The sequence below is a fragment of the Dromiciops gliroides genome, chromosome 3 (assembly GCF_019393635.1).
Source record: "Dromiciops gliroides isolate mDroGli1 chromosome 3, mDroGli1.pri, whole genome shotgun sequence".
NCBI lineage: Eukaryota > Metazoa > Chordata > Mammalia > Microbiotheria > Microbiotheriidae > Dromiciops > Dromiciops gliroides.
In genome coordinates, this window is record NC_057863.1 from 643,243,248 (window position 1) to 643,270,237 (window position 26,990).

At 51.3% G+C, this 26,990-nt stretch overlaps 1 protein-coding gene across 1 annotated transcript in view; it reads right to left on the minus strand.

The window, feature by feature from the left end:
* RYR1 (ryanodine receptor 1) overlaps window positions 1-26,990 on the minus strand; it is a 95,170-nt gene that overhangs the window by 30,383 nt on the left and 37,797 nt on the right. The window contains 33 exon segments of the mRNA XM_043991539.1: window positions 1,155-1,395; window positions 2,124-2,391; window positions 2,394-2,458; window positions 2,816-2,920; window positions 2,923-2,945; window positions 3,183-3,264; window positions 4,018-4,256; window positions 7,941-8,001; window positions 8,225-8,274; window positions 9,098-9,219; window positions 9,352-9,419; window positions 9,668-9,783; window positions 9,873-9,996; window positions 10,384-10,459; window positions 10,743-10,820; window positions 10,906-11,049; window positions 11,963-12,052; window positions 12,425-12,503; window positions 12,642-12,805; window positions 13,527-13,667; window positions 16,325-16,415; window positions 17,453-17,673; window positions 19,825-19,994; window positions 20,111-20,231; window positions 20,333-20,444; window positions 21,710-21,896; window positions 22,050-22,185; window positions 22,546-22,640; window positions 22,762-22,894; window positions 23,508-23,622; window positions 25,102-25,375; window positions 25,717-25,863; window positions 26,006-26,117. Of these exon segments, the coding sequence (XP_043847474.1) occupies window positions 1,155-1,395; window positions 2,124-2,391; window positions 2,394-2,458; window positions 2,816-2,920; window positions 2,923-2,945; window positions 3,183-3,264; window positions 4,018-4,256; window positions 7,941-8,001; window positions 8,225-8,274; window positions 9,098-9,219; window positions 9,352-9,419; window positions 9,668-9,783; window positions 9,873-9,996; window positions 10,384-10,459; window positions 10,743-10,820; window positions 10,906-11,049; window positions 11,963-12,052; window positions 12,425-12,503; window positions 12,642-12,805; window positions 13,527-13,667; window positions 16,325-16,415; window positions 17,453-17,673; window positions 19,825-19,994; window positions 20,111-20,231; window positions 20,333-20,444; window positions 21,710-21,896; window positions 22,050-22,185; window positions 22,546-22,640; window positions 22,762-22,894; window positions 23,508-23,622; window positions 25,102-25,375; window positions 25,717-25,863; window positions 26,006-26,117 (4,250 nt within the window).

Below are 26,990 nucleotides of genomic sequence, written 5' to 3' on the forward strand. Positions count from 1 at the left end.
TAAGTGTCAAGTGTCTGAGGCCAGACCTGAACTCAGGTACTCCTGACTCCAGGGCTGGTGCTCTATCCACTGTGCCACCTAGCTGCCCCTTTTGCCCTTTGTATTCCTGTGCTAGCACAGTGCCTAGCACAGGATAAGTGCTTAATAAATGCTTCTTGCCTGCCTGCTGACAGAAAACTTTGCAATCCACACAGGAAAAAACAAGTGGATGAAGGAGGCATGTTGCCCATTTTGGGAATACAGTTGTCTGAGAAGCCCATAGCATTAGTCTGTCTACACATATGTATCTTGTACAGGCACTAAAGAAGGACAGTGAGCAGGGCCCAGAGCTGAATAGCAAACAGGAGACCCGGGTCACATTTGGGAAAAACATTTCCAATGATTCTGAGCTGTTCCCTGATAGGAAGCCCATCTTTTAAACACCATGATTCTCCTATTGCAGACAGTGGAACACTACCAACTCAGTAGAAAATCTAGGTGGTTCAACGGACCAAGAAAGATGAACGGTAGATACAAGCTAGCTGTGGTATATCATCAGGGACGGCATGCATGAGAAATGGTTTCAAAGGTTTGTCGGTCTGGAAAAGGAGGTGGGCTGGTCACAGGGTAAAGGTTCTGATGACATTTGCGGTTAGATAAGTGTGTCATTGGTGATGAAAATGTTAAATAGACCAAATAGATCCCTGGGGGCCCTTCGCTATGGACCTGCCTGGCTGGCACTAAACGGATGGACAGTCTAAGTGAGTCTGAAGGCCTCTCATGCTGATTCACTGAGATTCCAAAGAACTGGAATCTGAATTCAGATCATCCTGACTCCAAGTCTGGTCTTCTCTCAGGCAAAAATGAATGGAGGGGGCAGCTAGGTGGCACAGTGGATAGAGCACCGGCCCTGGAGTCAGGAGGACCTGAGTTCAAATCTGGCCTCAGACAATTTACACTTACTAGCTGTGTGACCCTGGGCAAGTCACTTAACCCCAATTGCCTCACCAAAAAAAAAAAAAAATGGAGACCTAGCTGGTACCCCTCAAGGCGTCACTATTGACAGAGCCAACTGTGTGCCAAGGCCTGGGCTCTCTTCCTGCCCTCTCTGGTATCTGTGCCTAGACTAAAGCTACCAAAGGGGGGGTGGGGCTTTGGGGCAGGCAGGGGCTGACCGGTTGTTGTCCACATAGCGGATGAGCAGGGGGTAGAGCGCGTAGAGGTCCCGGCAGAGCACGGAGAACTCGTCCCGCACCAGGAGTTCTCCTTCTTCGGCCTCCGCCTTGGCCTCTAGCCGCAGCTGCTCTTCCTCAGCTACCACCTTCCCAGCGCGTTTCCGAAGCCGCCCCACGGTGGGGATGAAATGAGACCGGAGCAACTCAGGCCGAGCCCGGCTCACGATCGGTTGGGCAAATACTGGGGGTACATGGGGAGGGGGGTGTTAGTGGGGCTGAGAACTCACCCCTAGGCCTGTAGACCCTTCCCCCCTTTCCTGGGGTCCTTGTCATTAGGGACCCCACCTACACACACAGTCTGTGCTGTCCTTAGGAGCCCTCTCCAAATTCTGGTCCTCTGGGTCCTGGACTCCTTGCCCTTAGGGAATAAATCTCTGGGGCTTTTAGAGCTGATGGGGAACCTCAGACACCATCCCTTCCAACACTCCCATTTTAAAGAGGCGCAGAGAGAGAAAGCGGTTTGTCCAAAGCCATACCGGCATCTTTGGACTTTCCACTGAGCCGTGGAAGCCCCTGGAACCCCCTTCAGTGGTCTTTGGGGGCTCCAGCTCCCAATCCTTACCCTCACATTCCCCCTCAGCCCCTAGCCCCTCAACCTCAGACTCCAACCCTGGGAACTCTGAGCCCCTACTCTGGCTGCTCCCCTCCTGCTAACCTCTGGGGATCCCAACTCCCAAAATGTGGCTCTCAAGGGACTGATCCACTCTCAGCCATGAGGAGAACTGTCTTTGCAGGACCCCACCTCTGATCTGGAGGGGTCCTGCCCCTTGTGCACCCCACATCTGCCCACATTCATAGCTCCCCAGGACCTGGCCCCACCTGTATTTTTTCTTACTCACACTTACCTCCCCCCTCACTCAAACCCACCTCCATGGCCCCCCTCCAGGTACTTCATCCCCACACGCCCACCTGCCAGGCGCTTCATCCAGGAAGCCTCATCGATGCCCAGGTTGTTGACGATGATCCGCAGGATGTTTCCCAGAAGGGAGTTGAGGTGGTCCGAGGTGACATCCGTGCAGGGTGGGGGGCCCCCTGGGGGCTGTGAGCTGGGTACCTCGGGGCCCCGGTCCCACCATCGAGGCAGGTAATTACAAAGCATTGGTAGCGTGACCTCGATGACGTGGGGCATCTCTGTGTAGCGGGCGCCCGACTCGGCCAGCCCCCCCGATCTCGGCCAATTCACAGCTGCTTCAGATTCGGGATGTCTGGGCACATCTCCTCCACAGAGCTGGGGAGGCCCAGGACTGGTGCAGGGCATGAGACCAATTCAGGGGGCTCCCCCGAACCCTATGACCCCAACCCCATTGGGCCCCAAAACTAGTGCCACAGAATATTCCAGAATCTCAGTCTTTAAAGGGCCCTTGGGATCCTGAAAGGAATACCCATTACCACATGCCTTAACAGTGGTCCTCCAGGCTTAGTGACGGGGGCCTCCCTACGCCCCAAAGTAGGCCACTCTACCTTGGGACAGCTCTAGTCGTTAGGAATATTTTCTTGTCATCGAGCCTGAACTGGCCTCTTGTACTTCAAACCCATTACCCCTAACTGTTTTCCTGCTCAGCACCCGGAACCATCACTCAGAGGCAATCCCCAAAACTCACTGGCACGTTCCCTGGGAGATTTGGTGGTGTAGACAGAGCCAGACATTGACTCATTCAGTTGGGGTTCGAGGAAGGCAACTGGCATAGCAGCTGCCAGACGGGCAGGCATTCTCCGAGGGCTGGACGCAGCCTGGAGTATGGGGCACAGTCAGATTCCCCATCTACATCCCTCTCCACCTGTGAGGGTTCCTACTCTCCAGCTCCCTCCTACGGTTGAACCCCTTAACTTTCTCCCCTTCCCCTCCAATCTGCCCCCATCCCCTCCTTCCCCTCCAATGTGCTCCCTAGAATCCTGCCCCTATCCAGCTCCCTAGCACATCCTGCCCTTCTCCAGTGACCCCTCCCTGCCCTTCCCAACCCCGCCTACTTCTCCACATAGGCATTCTTGGTGGTCCCCAGAGAGTAGATACTGCAAAGCGTTCGGTAACAGGAGACCTGGACATCGTCCACTGTGTGGGAAGGATGGGGGAAAGATGCAAGGGCAAAGGTCAGAGGTCACCCCGAGCTTCCTTTCCTTCCCATTGAATTCTTTCAGAGCATTTGGGCCTCTGAGCGGAACAGACCTCAGAGACCAAACAGGCAGTGAGGAGTGTGGCCCCACAGGCCAGGGCAAAGAGTCAGAGTACCAGGGTTCAAATGCCCCACTGTGGTTTGCTTACTGCCTGTGGGACCTTGGACCAGTCCTTTCTCCTCCCTCGGTCCCAGTGAGTCTAGATGGCCTCATGGGTCATTTCCACTAGAAATCTCATGATCTTGTGATGATTGACTCCAAACCCCCCTAGTTTTACAAATGGGGAAACTGAGTCCCAGCAAGAGGAAGGCGTCTGTCAGATATCAAATCCGGGGTCACAGATTCAGAATTAGGAAGGACTGGGAGGTCTTGGGACCCTAGCACTGCAGCTGGGAGGGGCCACCCCTCATTTAAGAATGAGGAAACTAAGGCCCACGGAAGTGAAGTGACTTGCCTGAGGTCACCTAGATAGGAAGTGGTGGAGTCATGAGTTGAACTTAGGTCTCCCTCCTAAAAATGCTCTCCCCTAGTTCCCAGCCCATAGGGCAGGGCTGTATATGTCCTCCAAGAAGTCTTCTAGTTCCCCGGGACCCTCCTCCCCTGGAGCTCCACCCACCTCCTAGCCTGAGCCCCACATGTGGGTGGGCCCTGGTCCCTCCCGCTCCAAGGGTCCCTCAGGGGCTGCCCTTACGGATGACATCATCTCCAAACTGGTGCTGGGCGATATGCTGAAAGAGGGTGGTGAGGACGGGAAGCAGGGCCACGGTGGTGTAGGTGAGGTTCTGGCCGACACCCTTGACCTGGGTCCGGGCCTGGGACACCTTGCCCAAGCGTAGGTTCTCCACCATCTTCTCAATGTCCTCTGAAGCGCTCTCAAAGAACGATCGGAGACCAGCCTTCACGATCTCTGGGCCCGACTTCATCACGGTCCTGGGGGACCAGGAAGGGGTCAGGGGATGGATGCGGGGGCGGGGAGAGGAGACAGAGCACTTTGCCAACCTGAAAGTGCTATATACATGCTACTTATTGTTATTATTATTCATGTATTTCAACTAAAGCAACACATTGAAACAGATTAAATGCAGAGGCAAACATGAGAATCCAGCTGTCTTCTATTGAGGGCAAATCTCTTGAAAGAGATTTGCAAAAGATAAAAAAGTTCCATTCTCCTCACAAAATGTTGTTTTTTTTTTTAATGAAAAAAACATGTTATTGATGTTATCATGTAAGGGTTTTATGGTTATTTTTTAAATGAATCAATAAAAGCATATTTTAAAAAACGTATCAGTTTTCATTTCTTTTTTTTTTTTTTTTTTTTAGTGAGGCAATTGGGGTTAAGTGACTTGCCCAGGGTCACACAGGTAGTAAGTGTTAAGTGTCTGAGGCTGGACCTGAACTCAGGTACTCCTGAATCCAGGGCCAGTGCTCCATCCACTGTGCCACCTAGCTGCCCCCAGTTTTCATTTCTAATATGATAAATATCAGTAGATATAATCCACATAAACAAATGTTCATCTGAGGGGTGGGGTTGTCCTCAAGAATTTTAAAAAGCATGAAAGGATCCTGTGACCTAAAAGGTCACTGACAAAAATCTTCTGTCTTGGGGTCCAATTACATCTTCTACCTTGGGGCAGTTGGAGGAGGGGTGCAGGGACCCCCTGATAAAATGATAAGAGACCCAGGGGGTAAGATGGGACTGGGGAGGTCACATTGACTTCAATCAGCTCAGTTCCAAGACAGGATGACAGTGGACTCAATGGGTATCCAGGGGAGAATAAGTGAGATTTGGGGATGGGGACAAAGGAGGGAGTGGGGATGGCGGGCTGACCATCACAATCTCTGGCCTTGACTTTATTACCCTTGGTAGAGGGGCAGTGGGAGGCTCGGGGTGCTACGTTGGAGATAAATGAAAAGATGAGCTTCAGGGACAACGGAGTGAGAGGATAGATTTCCAAAAGCATCACTCTGGCTGGCTGATAGACTTTCGTGATGCCCTTGACTCTGGGAATTTGATTGAGCTTGTGGCTCTTTAAGACACTTCTCCCCCTGCCCTGATCTTTTTCTTTGATGCTTGAAAAAGTTATAGGGACATTAGTGTACAGAATGCTCTTTATGTTCCCAGAGGGTATTGTGGAAGCTGGAAAAACTAATGCAGAATCCAAAGAATGAGGGAGAATCAAAGAAAGGTTGATATAAGCTGCCTTAAGAGAAGTAGCCTAAGTTCTGTGCTCCTTGTAGAATCTCAGAATCTGAGAGTGTATCGGAAAAGAATGCTCTCCCACCCCACAGCTCCAACATACTTCTTCTTCTTCTTTTTTTTTTTTTGGTGAGGCAGTTGGGGTTAAGTGACTTGCCCAGGATCACACAGCTAGTAAGTGTTAAGTGTCTGAGGCCGCACTTGAACTCAGGTCCTCCTGACTCCAGGGCCGGTGCTCTATCCACTGCACCACCTAGCTGCCCCTCCAACATACTTCTACCCCTTGCTCCTGATTGGTTCTGCCCAGGGGAGCCAACCAGAACGGGTCTAATCTCTCCTCCCCCGAACACCCTCCAAACATGTCCAGGAGGTCTCTGAGCACAAACTACGTGACCTTACATGAAGGACATCACAGAGGCCATTCCTGTCCAGGTACAGTAACTGGGTGATCTCTGGGATTCTGAGGTCCTCAGCTAATGAGTGGAACAGAGGACTCCCAGCTATGGGGTTTCTGAGGGGCAGCTTAGGACAAACTCATGTGAACTATGTATGGCCCTGGTGCAATTTCCTGGAGACTTTGGCAATCTCTAGAAAAGGTTTCATCAAAAGCTGGTCACCTTCAATCAACCTCATTTCCTTTTCTGAAGGGGTCACTAGATGAGTAGATTAGGGGAATGCCATGAATGCAGCCTATCTAGATTGTTAGCAAAGCATTTGACCAAGTCCAAGTGTCTCAATGTTATCTTTGTGAGGGAGATGGAGAGATATGGGTCAGATGGCAGGATTGTCAGCCAGATTTGGAACTGGATGAATGAATACCCTCAAAGATTCATCATGATGGTGATGCTTGGAAGGAGGTCACTAGTGGAGTGCTCCAGGTCTCTGCTCAACATTTCATTCATTGCCCGAATGATGCCGTGAAAGGGATGCTTGTTGAATTTGCTGATGGTATAAAAGTGAAAGGGCTACCTAATGGGGCTTTCAGTCTAGAAGGGGGTAGGTGGACTAGAAATGATTGTAGGATTATGGAACTAGAGCCGGAGGGGACAGTGGAGCCTTCTGGTCTGTGGTCCTAGCCCCTATTTAACAAATAAGAAATCTGAGGCCTGGGGTAGTCAAGTGAGGGATTTAGGGCAGCTAGGTGGTGCAGTGGATAAAGCACTGGCCTTGGATTCAGGAGGACCTGGGTTCAAATCCAGCCTCAGACACTTGACACTTGACACTTGACTAGCTGTGTGACCCTGGGCAAGTCACTTAACCCTCATTGCCCTGCAAAAACAACAAAAAAAAAAGATAGGAGGATTTAAACCTGAGCTCTCTGACTTCAAACCTAGTGCTCTTTTGACTGTTTGTTATTGTTTAGTCATTTTTCAATCATGTCTGACTGTCTGTGTCCCCATTTGGGGTTTTCTTGGCAAAGGTGCTGGAATAGTTTGCCATTTCCTCCTTGAGCTCATTTTACAGATGAAGAAACTGAGGCAAACAGGGTCAAGTGACTTGCCTAGGGTTTAGTAAGTATCCTAGATGAGTCTTCCTGATTCCAGGCCCAAGCACTCTGTGCACTATGGCGCCCCCCTAGCTGTCCTGGACTCTTTTTGCCTTTGTTCTTTTGACTGTGGCACATCACAATTCCCATGAAAAGCCCTGCAGGTCTGAGTGGACTGCTGGTTTAGCAGGATAAACAGGGGGAAACAACCACCAGGAAAGCTAACGTGATCCACGGCCCCACTGAGAGAGGCCTTGTGTCTGGAACAGAGGAAGCAGCGGTCCCAGGGGCCCTGGCCTTGGCCAGACCACATCTGGAGAACGGCACGCAGCCCATCCTGGCTGATGCATTTGAGCAAGGATATTTACATGCTCTGGAAGGAGTTCAGAGGACGGCAGCCAGGACGTTGGAAGGAATCTCAGCCTCACCATATAAGGAGTGTTTGGAGGAATTGGGGATATTTGGCCTGAAGTAGGAAAGCCTTGGATAGGATGTGTGTGTGTGTGTGTGTGTGTGTGTGTGTGTGTGTGAACACAATGACCATCTTTAAGTATTCGAGGGCCCAAGACGGATGAGATGCATCCTGGTTGGCCCTAGAGCACACGAGCAGTAACAAATGGTGGCTGCCCCAAGGAGTCCGGTTCAGAACTGACTTTGGGGCAAACTTCCTAATAGAGATGGCCAGGCTACCTCGGGAGGCCGTGAGCCTCTCCCTACCCCAAGGTCTTCGGCAGAAGCTGGATGACCGCTTGTCTGGAACTTTGTAGCAGGGCTCCCCTGTCGGGGGTGGACAAGGTCACCTCTGAGGTGTTTTACTCAGGACGCTGGGCAGAAAGGATAGCAGAGGGGATGGAGGGACAGAAGTAACTGGGAGTGGCCCGAGGCGATTCTCTGTTAGGGACCTCTGTGGGTCAGGGTGGGGAGGTCTCACCTGGCATCCAGGGACCGCGCAAGGATGTGCAGGCAGTTAACCACAGCTGGAGCATCAGTCCCTGGAGGGGAGAGGAGACAAGATGGGGGGAGGAAATGGGGAGAGCGTGGCCCTATGGCTGACCCCAACACTGACACCCTTCCATGCTTTCCCAGCCCTCCATTCCCAAGTGGAATATGGGTCCCAGTTGGGGGCAGGGATGAAAGAATGAGAGGAATTTGGAGAGGGAGCAGGGAGAGAAGGGTTATAGTGGGGGAGGAGGCAATGGAGGGAGGAATTCTTACCAAAGAGAGAGACTCGGTGCCGGACCAGAGCGGCGAGTTTACAGAACAGGCTGGAGAGGACAGAGGGAAAAAGGGGGCAGAGTAATGGAGGGTCAGGGATGAGGGGAAATGGGGATGGTGGAAGAGTGGGAGGGAGGAGGGAAGCAGGGATGGAGGGTCAGGGAGAGAGGGAAGATTGGGATGTAGCAATGGGGAGAAGTGGATGAGACGAAGCGTAAGGGACAAGATAGAAGGAATGAGAGACAGGAGGATGAAAGGAGAGAAAAGATAAGGGGAGAGAGAGAGAGAGACAAGGGGAATGTGTCAGATGGGCATAGGGAGGCCATAAATCACAGGGATTACGGGCAGAGAAATGGAAGGAACAAGGGGAAAAGGGCGGAGGGGTGACAGGATGAAGGGGAGGAGGTGCGGAGGGAAGGAGAGAGCAGGGAGACAAAAAGGACAGAGGAGGTGGGAGACAAGAGGGGGGATGGATAGGATGGAAGAAGAGGAGAGGAAGGTATTGGGCAAGAGGGATGTGGGGGACAGCGGCCGAGGGGGATAGGGAATAAAGGCACAGAAGTGTAAGGGGAGAGGTGTCAGGGGTGGAGAGAAGGGGGTGAGAAGGCATGAAGGGATAAGGAGTCAACGCCTGGCACTCAGAACATAGGGAGAGTTGATCCCTCCCGGGTGGAGGTCTTGGTCCCTCCAAGAACCCCATCAGGGCCAGATGGGTCTTGTTGCCCCTTGGGTATCCCCAAAGCCGGCGGGGTGGAGAGGAAGTCAGGGCATCCTGAGATGCAGGCAATGGGGTGTGGGGTCAGGACTTTTCAGGAGTGTGGGGCAAGAGGCTAGGAGGGGCCCAGGGTTCTGGGGTACCCCCAAGGCACACACCTGGTGATCATCTCCTTTTCCTTGTTAGAGGCATGGCCCCCACTGCCCAGGACCTTGGCTGGGGTGGACAGGAAGTAGAGGCAGTGATTGTTGAAATACTGGTTGATGAGAGGCAGCAGGATCTGGTGGGGATGTGGGTAGGGGTGGGGGGAGAGAAGAGTGAGAGTGAGGGGGCCTGGACATCACCCCATATCTAGCTCCAACTCTCTGTCTCTTTCCTTACCCCGGAACCTGACCCAGCTCTGACCACCTACCTTGGCAAAGAATTTGATCTCTTGTTCATGGGGAGACTTCTCTACCCGTCCACTGCTGACCACAGCCTCTGTGGGGCGGGGGGGGGGAAGAAGAGGGTCATTAGGGGGTCTCAGAGGAAATTCCTGGGGAGATCTTTAGGTGGACAGTGTTCTCTGGGGTCTGGGGGTGAGGAGACTTCTTCAGGGCCAAGGAAGTCCCAGAGGCCAGTTCGTGTGTGTGTGTGTGTGTGTGTGTGTGTGTGTGTGTGTGTGTGTGTGTGTGTAAAGGTTAGATACCTTGGGAAAAAGGGAATTGCAAGGCAGGGAGGGGTCTCACCCAGGTGGGCAATGAACTCCTGGGAGATATCCATCCATCGGAGGAGCTGCTGGAGGAACCCAAAGGCAAACCTCTTCTCAATGGAAGATGTGTCCAGCTCCATGTCCTTTAGTCCCCTAGGAGAGCAGGGCAGGGCAGGGTGAAGTCAGTGAGGCCTCCCCCGCCCCCCCCCCCCATCTCTGCCCACCACACCCTGGGCAAACACCTCGTCACTGCGTAGCCGTTCATCTGGAGGAACTTGAGCAGTTCTTGTGCCTTCTCCCGATCTCGGGCCTTCTCCTTGGCTGTCAGTGTGTCATAGGGGACCAGGAGGGGGTGGGTACCTCCACCTGTGGGGTGATGGTGCTCAGTGGGGAGAGATGGAGCAGGAAGGGCTGGGGCAAGGAGCATTGAGGGGGTCTTAGATTTGGGCAGTCTTGGGGGTTGGTGGTCACCAGAGCTGGGGGGAAGGAGGATGCATGGGTGTCCCTCTTAGTACTAGGGATCCCCAGAAGTGGGAGATCTAGGGGCAGTTTGGGGATCCTCAGACTGAGGACCACTCAGGGAGTGTGGGGGGGTCCCTGGAAGTGGGAGATATAGGGGTAATCTAGGGGTCCTCAGAGTGAGAATCACTCAGGGAGTGTGGGGGTCCCCAGGATTGGAGGATCTGGGGGTTCCCAGAGTAGGGGCCTCTCTAAGGGATAGTTGGGGGAAGGGGTTCCAGGGTTGGGTCTCACCCTTGGCCTCTAATTCCTGCTTCTTCTTCCTCCCCCATGTATTGTGATAATTCTCAGCCAGTTGTTCAGCCATGGCCTGGAGGGAGGTGACAGGGGAAGCTTCAGTCTCAGAAGCTGCACAGCCAGGTCCTGGCTTCATAGGCACAGTCCTAGCCACATCTTGTCTCTCCTCCCCCACTCCCCCCCCACTTGCCCTATGCCCTCCTAAGGACAAAATTCCTGTCTCCAGACACAGGACCCTCACCTATTCTTCAGGTGGGTGTCCCCAGCAGCCCACCAGATCTGGGGGTGGGGGGTAACCAGAGCTCATTGGGGGAGGGGATGATTTCAGATGGGAGCAGTGGGATGGGATGTTTTACCTGCAGTTCCCGGGACAGGGTGACGCAGCTGAGGTCTGGGGGCTGAGGATTATAACCCTCTCTCGGGTCATAGGTGGCCTGAAAAATGGGACACTCAGGGTCAGGGAAGGATGAGTCACTGATGTTCCGGGTCCCCCATTCCCATCTCCCCTACTCCCCTTACCGGAGCATTCTGGGAGATCTTGCGGGTCTTGGTCTTCTTCTCTCCCTTCTCCTCCTCCCCCTCACGGGCTTTTTCCACAGTCCATTCCCAGGCGATCATGGCCTTCAGTGACTCCTTGATAGGCCATCGGTAAATCTCCTTGTCCTGGTGTGGGATGGGGGTTAAGGAGCAGGAAGGCATGTTGATCAATAGATTAGGATAGGGACTGCCTTGTGGTGGGGAGAGGGAGATCCATGAGCACAAGACCCCAGGGTCAGAAACCAGGGAAGGTTGGTTGGGTTTCTCAACTAGAGAGAAGAAATGGGTGAGCATAGGAGCCAACAGAGGAGTTCAGAGAGACCAGCTGCAGCTCTCTGTCCATTCCCACAGACCCCTGGGAGGTTGGACTGTGAGATGTCTGGACAGTCTGTACCTTAAGCACTATTTGTAAGTCAACTTGGGGGTGGTATAAAAAACGTTGAATTGGGAGCTGGAGGACCTGGGTCTCAAGCTTAGCCCTTCTACTATTTGTTTGACTCTGGGCAAATCTGTCCTTTTCCAGGGCCCCCATTGATTTTCTCTTCTTTAAAAGGGAAGGGAAGGGGCTGAAATAGAAGACCTCTAAATTCCCTGCCCCCCCCAATCTGCTATTCTCATCTTCCCATCTGTGCCCCTGTCCTTGGGAATAGTAGAGGGCCCTGGAAACCATAGAAAATCTGAGAAAATCTGTGCTATTGCTAGGCCAGAGGAGGCCGGGGAACAGTGGGGGCCTTGGTCAGAGACTGCAGGTGTCTGAAGCTAGAAGGGAGGAAGCTAGTTTCTGGGGGGCCTGGGATGGGAGAAATGGAAGATTTGAGGAGCCCAGTAGTGTTACATGGGCAAGAGACCATTCCAAGAAGAAGCTCCCAAATGGGATTGGGGGTCTGAGTTCATGCTCAGTGTTATGGATCAGGGGGCAGGGAGTCTGAATATGTGATTTAGAATGGCATCATTAAGAGGGTGAGCAGGAGTCCAGGTCAGCACCTGGGGTCCAAGACTGGGAGACCAGGGTCTAAATTGGGGGTGGGGAGTCGGGCACCTTTTCTGAGAAGGTCTTATAGGGCCGAAGCATGTGGTGGGTCTTTAATTCCTCATCGATGTTCTCCCCAAAAGACCAATTGTTCTGAATCTGCAGGAAGAGACCAAATGTCAGCCCCAGTCCCTGTCTGTTGGGAGCCCAGGATCCTGAGGACCCTGGCAGGGGCTCAGGAGGGAGCCTTCTGGAGGGGGCAGGTTGCTTGGCCAAAAATTCCGGAAGGGATACTTGATTTGTTTCCTTGTGTTGGGGTTCTGGGGAGAAGGAACTGAGTTGGGGGGTGGGGGAAGCAGGGGGTGACCTGAAGGAGCCCCTGAAAGTTGGATTGGAGGGATCCCTGGTGGGGGTTTGTGGGATTACAGAGGAGCGTTGAGGGGAGGAAATTCTGGGATAGTCTCTGGTTCAGGGGAGGGAGGAGGAGCGTTTGGGGGCTCCTGGGGTCTGGGGAAAACCTGCTGCCAGCACCTTGTCAAATGCCCACTTCTCATGTGTATATTCTGCAAATTTGTTGATGAAGGAGTCCAGTTTCTCAGGAATGATCACACTGAGGGTGGGAAGGGAATGGTGACCAGGATGGGGTGTGGAGGGCGATGCCCAGAGACATGCCCCCGGCCCCTGCTTTTCTTCTCCCAAACGCCCATGCCCAGGCCTGCCCTCCCCCTCCCATGCCCGAGGGCCTCACTTGAGCGTCTCCACCGGCCGCGGGTCAAAGTTTCCCTCAGCGTCCACACTGGCCTTTTTCTCGGCCTTGGAGGAGTAGGAGGCATCCACGTAGTCTGGGGGCAGGGCCCCCGCGATGGCGCACAGGCACGGCATGGCCATGCGGTAGAGTTCTGGGTCATATTTCTGTGGGGGGCCAAGGCGTCACTGGGAGGGTGGAGCCCTAGGTCTCCCCAGTGCCCTCCTGCTCAGAGCAGTGAGCCCTAACCCCCTGAGATGCCCTCCTGCCCACATCCAGGGTCCCCGAGCTCCCAGCCCCACCCCCAGGAGCCCAGAACTGCAACCTCCCAGCACCCTTCTCTTCCTCATAACCCTCAGACTTTGGAACTGACCAGATGCACTGCCTCTTCCCTGAGACCCCCCCACCCCACCCCAGACAGCAAGCATCAGGTTAACACCAACGCCTTGGGAATGCCAAGACCTTAGGGCCTAGCAGCTCCAAACTCCCACACCCAGCAGCCCTGAAGGCACTGTTCCCTAAATGTTCAAATTTCCAAGACTGACAAATAAATACTCTCCTCTGGCTCCTCCCAGGAACCCCAAATCTAGGGACGCTGAACCCCCAAATGCTCCCAACACATGCCCCAATTCCTCAGACCTGATGGACACCCTCCCTTCTTCCCTGCACAGTTCAGGGGCCCATCCCCGCTCTACATACACTCAGCACTCTCATCTCTCTTGATTCCTCCACAACTCAGGGCTCTCACTCCAAGCCCATTCCCTCCCCACTCCCCTTGCCCCCACATCTCGGGCTCCCTGCCATCCCACTGGCTTCGTCCAGGAACCCGCACAACTTAGGGTCCCTTGTCACCTCCCAACCCACTGACCTCCCTTCTTAGGCCCTCACCTTGTGGGCCAATGACTCAAAGATGCCCCAGAAGAGCTTGCGAGTCAGATGCAGCTCCTCTTCTGAGGTGACCCCGTAGTTCGCCCAGCCCGTGGGGAGACAGTAATACTTCCAGCAGCGCTCATAGTGATTGGTCAGGAGCTAGGGAGGAAAGAAAGGAGGAAGGGAGGGAGGAAGGTGAGAAAAAAGGAAGGAAAGGAGGGAAGAAGGAGAGAAGGAAGAAAGGAAGGAAGGAAGGGATGGAGAGAAGGAGAAAGGGAGGCAGAAAAAAGGGAGGAAGGAATGAAGCAGAGAAAGGTGGGAGGACAGGAGGGAGGAAGGAAGGGAGAGAAGGAAGGAAGGAAAGGACAGAGGGAAGGAGAAAGTGAGGAAGAAAAGAGGGCAGGAGGGAGGAAGGAAGAAAAAAATGAAAAAAACGCCAAAACCCAAAAACAACAAAAAAAGAAATGGAAGGAGGGGGGAGGGAGGAAGGAAAGAAGTGAGGAAGGAAGGGAAAGAAGAAGGAAGGAATAAAAGAAGGAAGGAAATAAGTATTTATTAAGAGCCTACTAAAAAAAAAAAGAAAAAAAGAGCCTACTATGTGCCAGGCATTGTGCCAAGTGCTTTACAAACATTTTCTGTTTTGATCCTAACAAGAACCCTAGAAGGCAGGTGCTATTATTATCCTCATTTTACAGATATGGAAACTAAGGCAGTCAGAGGAGACAAGACTTCAGTAAGGGTCTGAGAAGGGATCTGAACTCAGGCCTTCCTGACTCCAGGTCCTGGGCTCCGTGCACTGTGGCATCCCCTAGTGGCCTCCCTGGCACAGCCTGGACACCAGAGTCTGGGCCAGGGTGAGGTCATGGCGGGGGTGGGAGGTGGGTGGGGGATGGAGGTGGGGGTGGGGTCAACTGATGGCTGCGTGAAAATCTCCCTCTGCTACTTCCTGAGTCCCACCAGTGGCTGGAGTTCTCTCCCTGTCCATGTGTGTCTGCCCACATGTCCTTTCCCCCAGGACATGATAAGCTTCTTGAAGGCAGGCACTGTTTCTTATTTTGTGTTGGGATCCCCAGTGCATGGACCAGAGCAGTCACTTAATAAACGCTCATGGATGAATTTGAGCAGGACAAGCAAATACAATTAAGGGGAGTTAGAACTAGTTGAATGGCTGGATCTCCAGAACAGTCATTAATGGAAGGTGGTCTCTAGTAGAGGGCCCCAGGGATCTGTGTTGGGCCCTGTGCTTTTTTTCAGTCAGTGACATGGATGGAGGGACAGAGAGTCCTACTCTTCATCAGATTGGCAGATGGCCCAAGGGATGGAGGGAGAGCTAACGCTAGAAGAGAGTCTGCATCCAAAGGACCTTGAAAGTTTAGAACACGGGGCTGAATCAAGAACGGCAAAAATCACCTCCACAAATACAGATGGTTATGAAAACCAGCATGCTCACTGGGGAAAGGGGAGTAGAAGACAAAGACCTGGCCATGTCATTTACTTCTTTTTTTTTTGGCATTCAAGGCCAGCCACAATATGGCGCCAACCTGGCTTTCCCAACATCTCATATTACTTCCTTCCACGCAGAGGATCACAGGAGCATAGGTTTGTAGCCCCTTAATTATACAGATGAGGATCCTGAGGTCCATAGAGGCTAGATGACTTGCCCAGGGACATAGTATTGTAGACAGGCTTTGAACCCGAGTCTTCCTGACTTCAAGTTAAGCCCTCTATCCACTACACCATACTTTTCCTTATGCATTCTGACTCTGCCCCGTAACCCACTGAAAAGACCCCATGATTTGCTCATCTCCATGCATTTTCTTGCGGTACCTTTTGCCTGGAGCACCCTCCCTTGCTCCTACTGAATTCCTCCCTATTCTTTAAAAAGTGAGAATTAGTTTTGCTTTCTTATGCATATCTGTTATAAGGTCTCTGGTTTTTTCTTTCTTTTTTCCAATGGGAATGGGGTGGTGGTGAAAAAGGGATGATAGATATCTCTTTGTTAAGTAAAAAAAAATTAATTTAATTAAAAAATGAAATTAAAAAGCTCAAAACGTGGGGCAGCTAGGTGGCACAGTGGATAGAGCACTGGCCCTGGAATCAGGAGAACCTGAGTTCAAATCCAGACACAGACGCTTGACACTTACTAGTTGTGTGACCCTGGGCAAGTCACTTAACCCCAATTGCCTCACCCCCCCAAAAAAAGCTCAAAATGCATCCTTCTCCTCTTCTCCCTACCTTCCTTGAGAAGCTCAGTCTACACTGACCTTTCCCATCAGTCTTGTATCATAGCTATCTGTGGTTGAGTCTAAACACCATGAAGATAAGATAATGTTTTATACAAGCTTCATATCTCCCTCATCACTCAGTTCAAAGCTTGACACCATCCATATGTATGGAATTGGGATTTGATGAATGGATATGCTAATTTGACAATCTGGATCATCTATTTTTTTTTTCAGGGCAATGAGGGTGAAGTGACTTGCCCAAGGTCACACAGTTAGTAAGTGTCAAGTGGCTGAGGCCAGATTTGAACTCAGGACTTCCTGAATCCAGGGCCGGTGCTTTATCCAGTATGCCACCTAGCTGCCCCGCAAGTACTACTTTAAGCTGCGTACCTCTGGGCAGCTCCCTAAGACTACAGGTCGTAGAGAGGATGCCAATAGGAACTGGCAGAGGGAATGTCCTTCTATGGGAGTTCCCAGACCAATGAAATCACAGGTCCACTCCCTATCCCTACACCGATTTGGAATATAAAGGAACACGCTGATTAATGACCATCTACAGTTTCCCTTCCCCCCATTCCTCAGCCCAGGCACCTTGAGGGGCATCTTGGCAAACTCATTGAGGATGGGCACATCGAAAACCAGGCGACGCAGAAGATGCTGGAGCATGGATGGACGGATGTACCTGGAGCCAGGGACAAAGGGTTGTTGGTATTAATAAAAGCAGTAATGGTGGAAATGGTTAACATTGAGGAAAAGCAATGTGATCTAAAGAGAGCTAGCTTTGGATGTAGGAGGACCCAGGCTCGAGTGCTGACTCGAATCCAAACGGGTTCTATGACTTTGGAAGTCTCAGTGCCCCAGATGTGACTGCACATGTAGAGGTTGTATCAAATTGCTTGCCTTCCCAAGGAGTGGGGAGGGAAGGAAGAGAATTTAGAACTTAACATTTTTTTTTAAATCTTAAAAATTGCTTTTCTATGTAATTAAGAAAAAATAATTTTTACAATGTAATAGTTCATTAAAAAAATTAAGAGCAGAACGAGGGATGGTCTGCCTTGGAAAAGGGAGTTTCCTTAATGTTCATTAACTATACCAATGAAATGACTTCCAGTCTTAGTAATAATAATAATAATAACGATGAAGGTTATGATAAAGTCGAGGCTTTTTCTCTTGAGTCTTATATTAACCCTGTGAAGTAGGACATTTTTCTTCAGGGGTAATAATAATTATTATAATAAGGCAGAATGAGATAATAATAACTTCATGTAGGCTCTCTCACTTGAGCTTCATATTAACCCATGAGGTAAGATTTTTTCCCCCCCAGGAATAATAATAATGATAATGATGGTAATAATTAGCATTTATCTAGAGCTTACTATGTACCAGGCAATGGGATTTCATCAGTGTGAGGGACTCCTGGTGTGAAATTTCTCTCTACTGATTGGATTCTATAACTTACAGTCTCAGAAGTGGGTATTAAAGGTATTATTATCTCCATTTTGCAGATGGAGAAACTGAGTCTCAGAGAGGTTACATGATTTGCCCAAAGTCACACAGCAGAGGGGGGGCTGTTAAAACTGAGGTCTTCCTGGCTCCAACTTGAGCCCTGTCTCTGACCTCTCTCCGTCACTGGCACTCTGGCTGGTGCTGGGATCCCAGGATGTGGCCCCCTTGCCCCCTCCCCAGGGCTCTGGCCCTTCCTTTTCTCCCTCTGCACACCTGCACAGTGCCATAAGGCAGTCCTCGATGACATCTCGCTGGGCCTTGGTGAGGGAGCGTCCTCGGGATAGGCGGTACACGGTGTGGAGCATGGAATCCACCATGATGGCTCGGTGCTCGGTCCCAGCGAACAGTGGGGCGCACTTGGTGATGAGAGGAAGCACCGCTGTGCACAGGTAGCGGTTCAAGGCCAGGGCCATCTCTGTGGTGCTGAATGCCGCCTGAGGGACACCGGAGGGTCACAGGGTCATGTGTCTACAACTGGGAGAGGTCCCCCAGCCCAGCTCCCACAGTTCACAGATGAGGAAACTGCCCAGTAAAATGCCGGGTTTGGGATTCAAAGGCAGATCCTGTACCCCCATGCCCCACCCTCTTTCCACTGACATTTTTTTTTTTAGTGAGGCAATTGGGGTTAAGTGACTTGTCCAGGGTCACACAGCTAGTAAATGTTAAGTGCCTGAGGCCAGATTTGAACTCAGGTCCTCCTGACTCTGGGGCTGGTGCTCTATCCACTGCGCCACCTAGCTGCCCCTCCACTGACATTTAAGGGACTGAACTATGTTTAGTCTGAAGCCTTCCCTGTCCTTCACTGGCCCAGGGTTGTTCCCGAGTGGGGAGGGGGATGGCAGAGGGGGGATCTTTGGGGGCTACTGTACAGGGAAGTTCTACTGGGATGCTATCAGAGCTTCTACAAGGGTGGGGGTGCTGAAACACAAAAGGCAGTTAATATGGTAGTGGGTCAGAGCATGTGACATGGAAGAGCTGTTAATATTAGGAGGTGAAGAGAAGGTGTGGCATGGTGGGCATATAGGGGTCTTACATAGGAGGCTGGTAACATGGGAGGCCAAAGAGAAGGTGAGATAATGGGGTCGTAAATGGGGACTATCAATAGAGGGGTTGAGTAGGCAGAGCTAAATGGTTGGGTGGATTTTTTTTGTTTTTTTTTTTTTTTGGTGAGGCAATTGGGGTTAAGTGACTTGCCCAAGGTCACATAGCTAGTAAGTGTTAAGTGTCTAAGGTCAGATTTGAACTCAGGTCCTCCTGACTCCAGGGCTGGTGCTCTATCCACTGCACCACCTAGCTGCCCCTGCCAGAGCTAAATGGAGCAAGACCCAGGTCTCTTATAGGAGTGTTGGTTGGAGGGAGTTATCCAGGGGCTATCATGTGGAAATGCTATACTGGTGAACTGATGCCAAGTAAAGTAAATAGAAACAGGAGAACAATTTATACTGTAACCACAACAATATGAAATAGAATAACGCGGAAAAAAAGCAGAACTCTGATCAGTGCAGGGGCCAATGGTGACTTCAGAGGACTGACAAGCATGGCTTCTACCTTTTGGTAGAGGTGGTGGCACAGAGGTGCATGGTCAGGTGTGATCAACGTATTGATTGGTTTTGTTTGGGTATTTATTTGTTAGAAGGAAGGGTTCTTTTGAAAGACAGGCAAATGACAGTGACATGGCAGGGGGAAGTATTAATAAAATAGTTTTTTTGAGGGGGCAGCTAGGTGGCGCAGTGGATAGAGCACCGGCCCTGGATTCAGGAGGACCTGGGTTCAAATCGAGCCTCAGACACTTGACAGTTACTAGCTGTAAGCTAGTAGCTACTAGCTGTGTAACCCTGGGCAAGTCACTTAACTCTCATTGCCCCACCAAAAAAAAAAAAAGTTTTTTTGAAATGTTAAAATTTGGCCCCAAAGAAGTTAGAGAAAGCAGCAGCTTCCACTCTTTGCAAAGGTGTGGGAGACTATGGGTACGGAGTACTTCATACATTGTCTAACCTGGTTAATGTGTTCCTGAACTGTTTTCTTTGATTTTCCCCCAGACCTTTGTTATTTTTCTAATTACATCCTGAACTGTTTTCTCTCTCTCTCTGTCTCTGTCTCTCTGTCTCTTTCTGTTTTGTTTTCGTTTTGTGAGGCAATGAGGGTTAAGTGATTTGCCCAGGGTCACACAGCTAGTAAGTGTCAAGTGTCTGAAGCCAGATTTAAACTCAAATCCTCCTGAATCCAGGGCTGGTGCTTTATCCACTGTGCCACCTAGCTGCCCCCTCTCTCTCTTTCTAAAAATCTTTATTATAAGGGAATCTCTCTGGATGTGGGAGGAAGGAGTTATACTGAGAAATGAAAGTGATATACAAATATCAAATATTTTTTAAAATGCTATACAGGATGTGCTCAGTGGGAAGGCTCTCTGGGGCTGTCGTATGGTGATAGTGTTGTCATGGTTAGGGTGTCACATTGCGGTTACGGGGGTTATAGGGGACTCTATGAGGGGGTATTATATTGGGTTTTATTTGAGGGCGTATTATAGGTGAGGCATTGCCTAAAAGGGGGAGGGGAGGTGGGAGGCTGGGGAGGGGTTGACTCACCGTATCCAGGGAAGCAGCCGCCCGCATGTCAGGCAGGAAGCCCACATCGAGGACGTGCAGTAGGAAGTCTTGGCTATCAATGCCATAAACACGGTCCAGGAAGAGAACCATGGGGGCCTTGTGGTCAGGCACAAAGGAGGCCGACATCCGAGGCTGCACCAGGGCCCCCTCTACCAGGGGGCACCCAGGAGGGACATGGTTAGGCTCCAGTCAATCCAATGGCCCCCCAACATGTCCCCAATCCCCAGAGGGCTTGCTTCCAATCTCCCCTCCCCCAGCCCCGTACCTTTTCCCAGGGTGGGGATCTGAAGGGGCAGGCTGATAATGCCCACCAGGTCCTCCAGGGGCACCAGGGAACGCAGGATGGCCCGGATCCTCAGAGCTTCTCCCTTCCCAGCCTGGATCAACTGCAGTGGAGAAGAGAACAGAGGGGGCAGAGCTTGACCTTCCCCACTAGCCCCACTGCCATGACCCCTGCCCGGGTGTCCCCCTTTGCCCCAACACTCACGTGAGTCTCGGGAGCACAGCGTCCCAGCAGGTCGATCAGGGCCGAGTAGAAAGACATGATGGCATTTCCCAGGTGCACACGGTTTTCTTCAGGGGCCTCCTCACCCCCGTGGCTGAGTGAAGAGAATCAGTCAGTCAGTCAACAAGCATTTGTTAGGGACCTACTTTGTCCCAGGCTCTGTGCTAAGTCTCTTCCAAATATTATCTCATGAGGTCCTCACAACAGCCTTGAGAGGTAGATATTATTATCCCATTCTACAGATGAGGAAATGGAGGTAGGCAGAGGTGAAGTGACTTGCCCAAGGTCATACAGCTAGTATGTGTCTGAGGTTGGATTTGAATTCAGGTCTTCCTTACTCTAGGCTCAGAGTACTAGCCACTGCCTATAGAAAGAAAGAAGAGTCCTTCACCTCAGGGAGCTCACAGTGTAATGGGAGAGACAATGTGCAAACCTTACAAGATGTATACAGCATAAATGGGAAGCAATCTCAGAAAGGACCAGAATGGGGTGAACCAGGAAGGGACTCCTGGGGTAGGTGTGAAAGTAGAAGTAAGGGAAGATTGAAGAGGAAGTGAGGCCAAGATGGGGCAGGTAGAAGCCAGAGAGTTGCAGAGGTGGTGGAAGGGATAGAATACTGCCCGTGGAGACAGGAAAACCTGAGTTAAAATCCTGTCTTGGATGCTTGTTATTTGTGTGACCCTGGGCAAGTCACTTAATCTCTGTTTGCCTCAGTTTCCCCATCTGCAACATAGGGACAATAATAACATCTTCCTCTAGGGGTTGTTGTGAGACAAATTAAGCAAAACTCTTTGCAAACCTTAAAGCACCATGTAAATGTTACCTATTAAAAGAATAATTAGCATTCTCCAAAAGTGCTTTGGGAGGTAGTAAGTCCCTCCTGACTTTGAACCTTCAAGGAGGATTGGGTGCCTAGACCAGGGATTCTTAACTATGAGCTTTTTTTTTTTTTAATATTTTGATAACTGAACTTCAATAAAATTAGTTTCCTCTGTGCATTTTCTTTTTCCTTTCTTTCTTTCTTTTTCTTTCTTGCTGGAAAATTGGGGTTAAGTGACTTGCTCAGGGTCACACAGCTAGTAAGTGTCAAGTGTCTGAGGCCTGATTTGAACTCAGGTCCTCCTGACTCCAAGACTGGTACTCTATCCACCACTGTGCCACCTAGCTGCCCCCCTTTTTTCTTTTTTCTTTTTTTTTGTGCATTTTATTTTACAAATTTAAAGCATGATTCTGAGAAGGGATCCCTCAGATTTACCGGACTCCCAAGGGAGTCCAGGATAGAAAAGGTTAAAAACCCCTGGATTGTCAGAATGGGGAGGGGCGCTGCTCTCAGTTCTGGAATTCTGGGCTACTACTCACTGTTCCCGCCTCCGGTCCTTCCTGACGCCTGGGCCATCTCGAGCAGGATCCTCTGAGATCCGGATTGCCTCTTCCATAGCGGCCAGCAGCCCGGAGCCGCCCTCTCCCCTCAGTGCTGGACCAAAACACTCCGGGCGCCGGATAAGCAGGCGCACCACCACATTGGCGTTCTCTTCCACACTTTCTCCTGTGAGAGTTGGTGAGGCGGGAAGGTCTCAGCCATCAGCCAGCTGCCCTCTCCACCACATGGCCTGGCACGGAAACAATCCCTTCCCGGCCTTCCTCCCTTCCTCCAAGGAGCCTTCCTGCATTGCTGTTCCCTCTCTCCCCGAATCCTCACCATTAACAAAGACTGCAAATCTGAGGAAGTCAAGATAGCGCTCCCCACCACAGGGGTTCCAGCCAATATCGGGGTAGCCCTTGGCCAACAACATTGGGCAGCTCTGGAGTCCACAGCCAGCGAGGTATGAAACCACCTGAAAGGAAAGGGGGGTGGGCTGGGGTCATCGGGGCCACCTCCTGACCCCCATGTGTGTATACACTTACACATATACAGACAGGTCAGCCCTCTCATGGGATCATTTAGATTTAGAGTAGCAGTTGCTACAAGTCCCACCCCTTTATTTTACAGAGTTGTGTTTCTCCCTAAGACTAGGAGCTCTCTGAGGGCAAAGGGGAATTATCCCTTCCCCTTAGGCCAGTGGCCTTCAGAAGTCAGAGCCCAATCACCCCTTTGGGTGGAGGACTGAGTCATATCATCTCTCAGGTCACAGGGTGATGGCTGGGGCAGGGGAGGGGGCCACTCATTGGACACAGCAGGTACAAAGAATCCCCACCTTTTCCAGGTCCTGTTCCTGAAGGGCCAGGGCCAACTCATTGTTGTCTATGACGGAGGCAGCTGCTACGTCTAGCGGAGTGGAGCCCTGCATGCCTGCATAGGGGACGGAAGGGCAACTCAGGGTTGGGGAGGAACATGGAGGGCCCGGTGGTGGGACATGGCAGGGGCATGGGGAGCACCCTGGGGCTGGGCCTCAGGGCAGCAGGGAACTCACCCAGGCCAATTCCACTGTTCTCCAGTAGATAGCTGAGGTGGTCAAACATGGACCTTTGGTTCTGGCGACTGATGCGACAGAAATAACAAAGGAACCGACAGCAGCTGGTGACCATCTTAGGGAAGCGGATTTCCTAAAGGTAGGACAGGCACCCCCAGGCTGTGAGTGAGAGCCTTCTCCCCCGCTGGCCAAAGTTCTGAGGGTCTTCTTCCCCCCAACCTGTTTTAAGAGAAGCTTCTCTCCCAACATCCTCAGGCTCTGATTTTTTTTCTCCTCCCTAACAGTTTCAGAGCCTGAGACCCTTCTTTCCCCTGAAGCCCCAGCCTCTGAGAATCTTTTCCCAGGGCAGCTAGGTGGTACAGTGGATAGAGCACTGGCCCTGGATTCAGGAGGACCTGAGTTCAAATCTGGCCTCAGACACTTAACACTTACTAGCTGTGTGACCCTAGGCAAGTCACTTAACTCCAATTGCCTCACCAAAAAAAAAGAAAAGAAAGGAAAGAAAGAAAGAAAGAAAGAAAGAAAGAAAGAAAGAAAGAAAGAAAGAAAGAAAGAAAGAAAGCAAGGAAGAAAGAAAGAAAGAAAGAAAGAAACAAAGAAAGACAGAAAGAAAGAAAGAAAGAAAGGAAGGAAGGAAGAAAGAAAGAGAATCTTTCCCCCCCATAACCTTCGGCTGCAAAAGCCTTCTTTCCCCTGTTGCATTAGGCTCAGATAGACTTGTCCCAAAAATCCCAGTCTTGACTTACCTTAGACTCTCCCCCTCCTAACACATTGACCATAACTTCCATCACTGTCTCATGCATCCCTAAAGCTCTCATCAGATTTGGGTGCTGGTAGAAAACCTTGTTGTTCATGATATTCCTACAGAAGAAAGGGGAGATGGGGTTGCCAGAGTCTCTAAGTCCCTGGTCCACTGACTGAGGTGGAGAGAAGGAAACAGAGAACTGGGGCCAGGATTCTAGAATTTCTAGGATTCTAGAAAACCATCCAGGGATGGTTTTCTCATCAGTGAGGCATGGGCTGGGAAGAGGAGGCATCAGACTCGTGGGAGAGGTAGGTAGGCTCAGGGATGGTCAAGGAATCAATTCCCAAGGACCTCAGAGCCCTGAAGTTGGCCATGAAGAAAGTAGCAGAAGCCAATAACTACTAATAATAGCTAACATTTATTCATATAGCGATTTCCAAAGTACTTTACAAGTATTATCTCCTTTTTTTTGGTGGGGCAATGAGGGTTAAGTGACTTGCCCAAGGTCACACAACTAGTAAGTGTCAGGTGTCTGAGACTGGATTTGAACTCAGGTCCTCCTGAATCCAGGGCCAGAGCTTTATCCACTGTGCCACCTAGCTGCCCCCAAGTATTATCTCTTTTGATCCTCCCCATCACCCTATGGGGTAGATGCTATTATGAACCCCCTTTTATGGATGAGGACACTGAGGCTCAGGGAAGTTTAGGAAGGTTTTTACTTCGGGTCAGTCACACAGCTAATAAATATCCCAAGCGGGATTCCAAAGCAGGTTCTCCTTGCTCCAAGTCTAGAACACTTCCTACCACACCACAGAAGGAAATAGTCACAGATAGGAGACTGGGAGGGGAATACAGTGGTGATGCGGAGGGATGAGAATCATACAAAATCATAGAACCTGGGAAGGATCTCAGAGGCGTCTAGGAACAGAAGATTTAAGACAAGAAAGGCCTCAAGAAGGGGCAGCTAGGTGGCGCAGTGGATAGAGCACCGGCTCTGGATTCAGGAGGACCTGAGTTCAAATCTGGCCTCAGACACTTAATGATTACTAGCTTTGGGGCAGCTAGGTGGCACAGTGGATAGAACACTGGCCCTGGATTCAGGAGGACCTGAGTTCAAATCTGGCCTCAGACACTTAATGATTACTAGCTGTGTGACCTTGGGCAAGTCACTTAACCCCAATTGCCTCAAAAAAAATTAAAAAAGGCCTAAATAGCTCATTTGGGAGGCAGCCTAATAGAGTGGATGGAGAACCAGTCACACAGACCTGGGTTCAAGTCTCACTGTTGAGGCACACTGGCTGTATGACTCTGGGCATGTCACATAATATTTCAGGGATCTAGGTGATTCTCTCTATGTTGCAGAGTGCTGACAGGGTTATGATGAGGGACAAATGAGATAATACTTGTAAAGTGCTAACCTGTATTGGAAGGTGGAATGTTCCCTAAACCAAGGAATCCCAGGCTCAGCCCCTGCTCCCTAGCCTCAGGCCATCCATCCCAAGAACAAGGAGCAGAGAGAGAGGGAAGGGATGAGATCCCCAGAGGGGCAGCAGCAGGTCAGGATGTGGGACTATCAGGAAGCAGGGGATGGTTACCCGATGCTCTGTATCATGAGATTCTCTTCCTGTGGCCCCATCTGCACAATGAGCAGGGAGCGGATCTGACACAGGCTTTCCAGCAGGCTCATGGTGTCCTCCACAGAGGATGGGGATATGGTGTAAGCTCTGGGCAGGGCACGGAGCAGTTCCCCAAGCCCGTCATACTGACGGTGGAGGAGGCTGAACATGACTCGGACCAGCTCTGGGTTCTGGATAAAGTCCTCTTGAGCCCAGCGCACCATTGTGTGAGAGACCAGCTCCTGCAAGGATTCTGAGGTGGCAGAGAAGGGAAAGTCGGGTGGGGAGATGGTGAAGAGTCAGACTGGCCCCTCTCTGCTCCCCTGTGCTGGCCAAATGATATGTCAGCAGTGGGATTTGAACCCAGCTCCACCTGGCTCCATGGGTGACTATCTACAATCCCACGCTACCATCTTCTTTCTCCCTTTCCCCTCCTCCCACTTGCTACTTTATCACTGCCTTCTGTTTCTGTCTTTCCAGCTCCCTGCCTCCTCTTGGCTATCTCTTCCTTGTGTTTCCTGACTCAGGCTGGGTGCTTGCACAGACTGGGTCATGCCTCCCCTCATGGGGCAGGTCAGGGTTTCTCTTCCTCACCAGGCTTTTTCTCTTCGGGAGTAGGGGTCTCCTCTGACTCCTCCTCCTTCTTCTTCACCAGCTTCACCTTTTCCAAAAAGCTCATCAGTCGACCTCCCAGGGTGGTCTCCTCTTCCACCTTCTCCTCCTTCCCCTCCAGCTGGATGCCTACGAGGATGGAGGGAGTGGCTGAGCTGGCCTGGTCTGGGGGGAGGGGACCTGGGAGGGAGCCAAGCTCTTCCAGGGCATGGGGAGTATGAGAGGACTCCGAGACAGGTGTGGGGAAGGGCATCCCAGGCCAGACCCTCACCACAGTGCAGCAGCAGGTCCTGGTGGAAATCTAACAGCTCCTGCCGCACTTCATCTGGGACTGGACATTCCTCCTCATCTTCCCCTCCTTTAAAGTGTAGAAGCATGTTGATCTGGAAAGGAAACTAGAGTCTGAGTGGTCAGAGCATAGAGCCAGGCAGGAGAGCAAGAGCTGATGGGTCAGGGCTCAAGGAGTGGGGCTTAGAGAGCAGGGAAGAAGAGGCAAAAAGACAGACGGGAGCACTGAGGCTCGGTGGTCAGAGAGCAAGGGATGAAGGGTCAGAATTCATAGTGATGAGCTGAGGGTCAGAGGGCAGGGAGAGGAGGGTCAAGAACCGGAACTGAGGAGCTGCAGCGTCAGGGTCAGAGAGCAAGGACTGGACGGAAGGTCAGAGATCCCATGGTAGGGGGTCAGAAGCCAGAAAACAGGGCAATCTAGAGGGTTAGAAGTCAGAGTCTGGGGGGGAGCCTGGAAAGTCACAGTACGGTTTGGGGGGTTGTGAATGGAGGGCAATGGAGGGTTAAGGAGCAGGGGAGGGAACATCAGGGGTCAGAGAAGGAAAGGTCAGTGGTCAGGGAGCAGGAGATGAAAGGTCAGGGAGTAGGAAAGAGGGGGTTAGAAGTCATGGATCGGGGGCAGCTAGGTGGCGCAGTGGATAGAGCACCGGCCCTGGATTCAGGAGGACCTGAGTTCAAATCTGGCCTCAGACACTTAACACTTACTAGCTGTGTGACCCTGGGCAAGTCACTTAACCCCAACTGCCTCACAAAAAAAACCAAAAACAAAAACAATCCCCCCCCCCAAAGAAGTCATGGATCAAGGGAGGGAGAAATAGATTCAAGGAATAGGGGGTGGAAAATTGGGGATAGGGGACAGGAATAAAGATTTATTTAACACCCAACATGTGCCAGGCTAAGTGCTTTAAGGGTTCAGAGAACAGGGAGTAAAGGGCCTGGGAGCTGGGGATGAAGAATCGGGGGTCAGG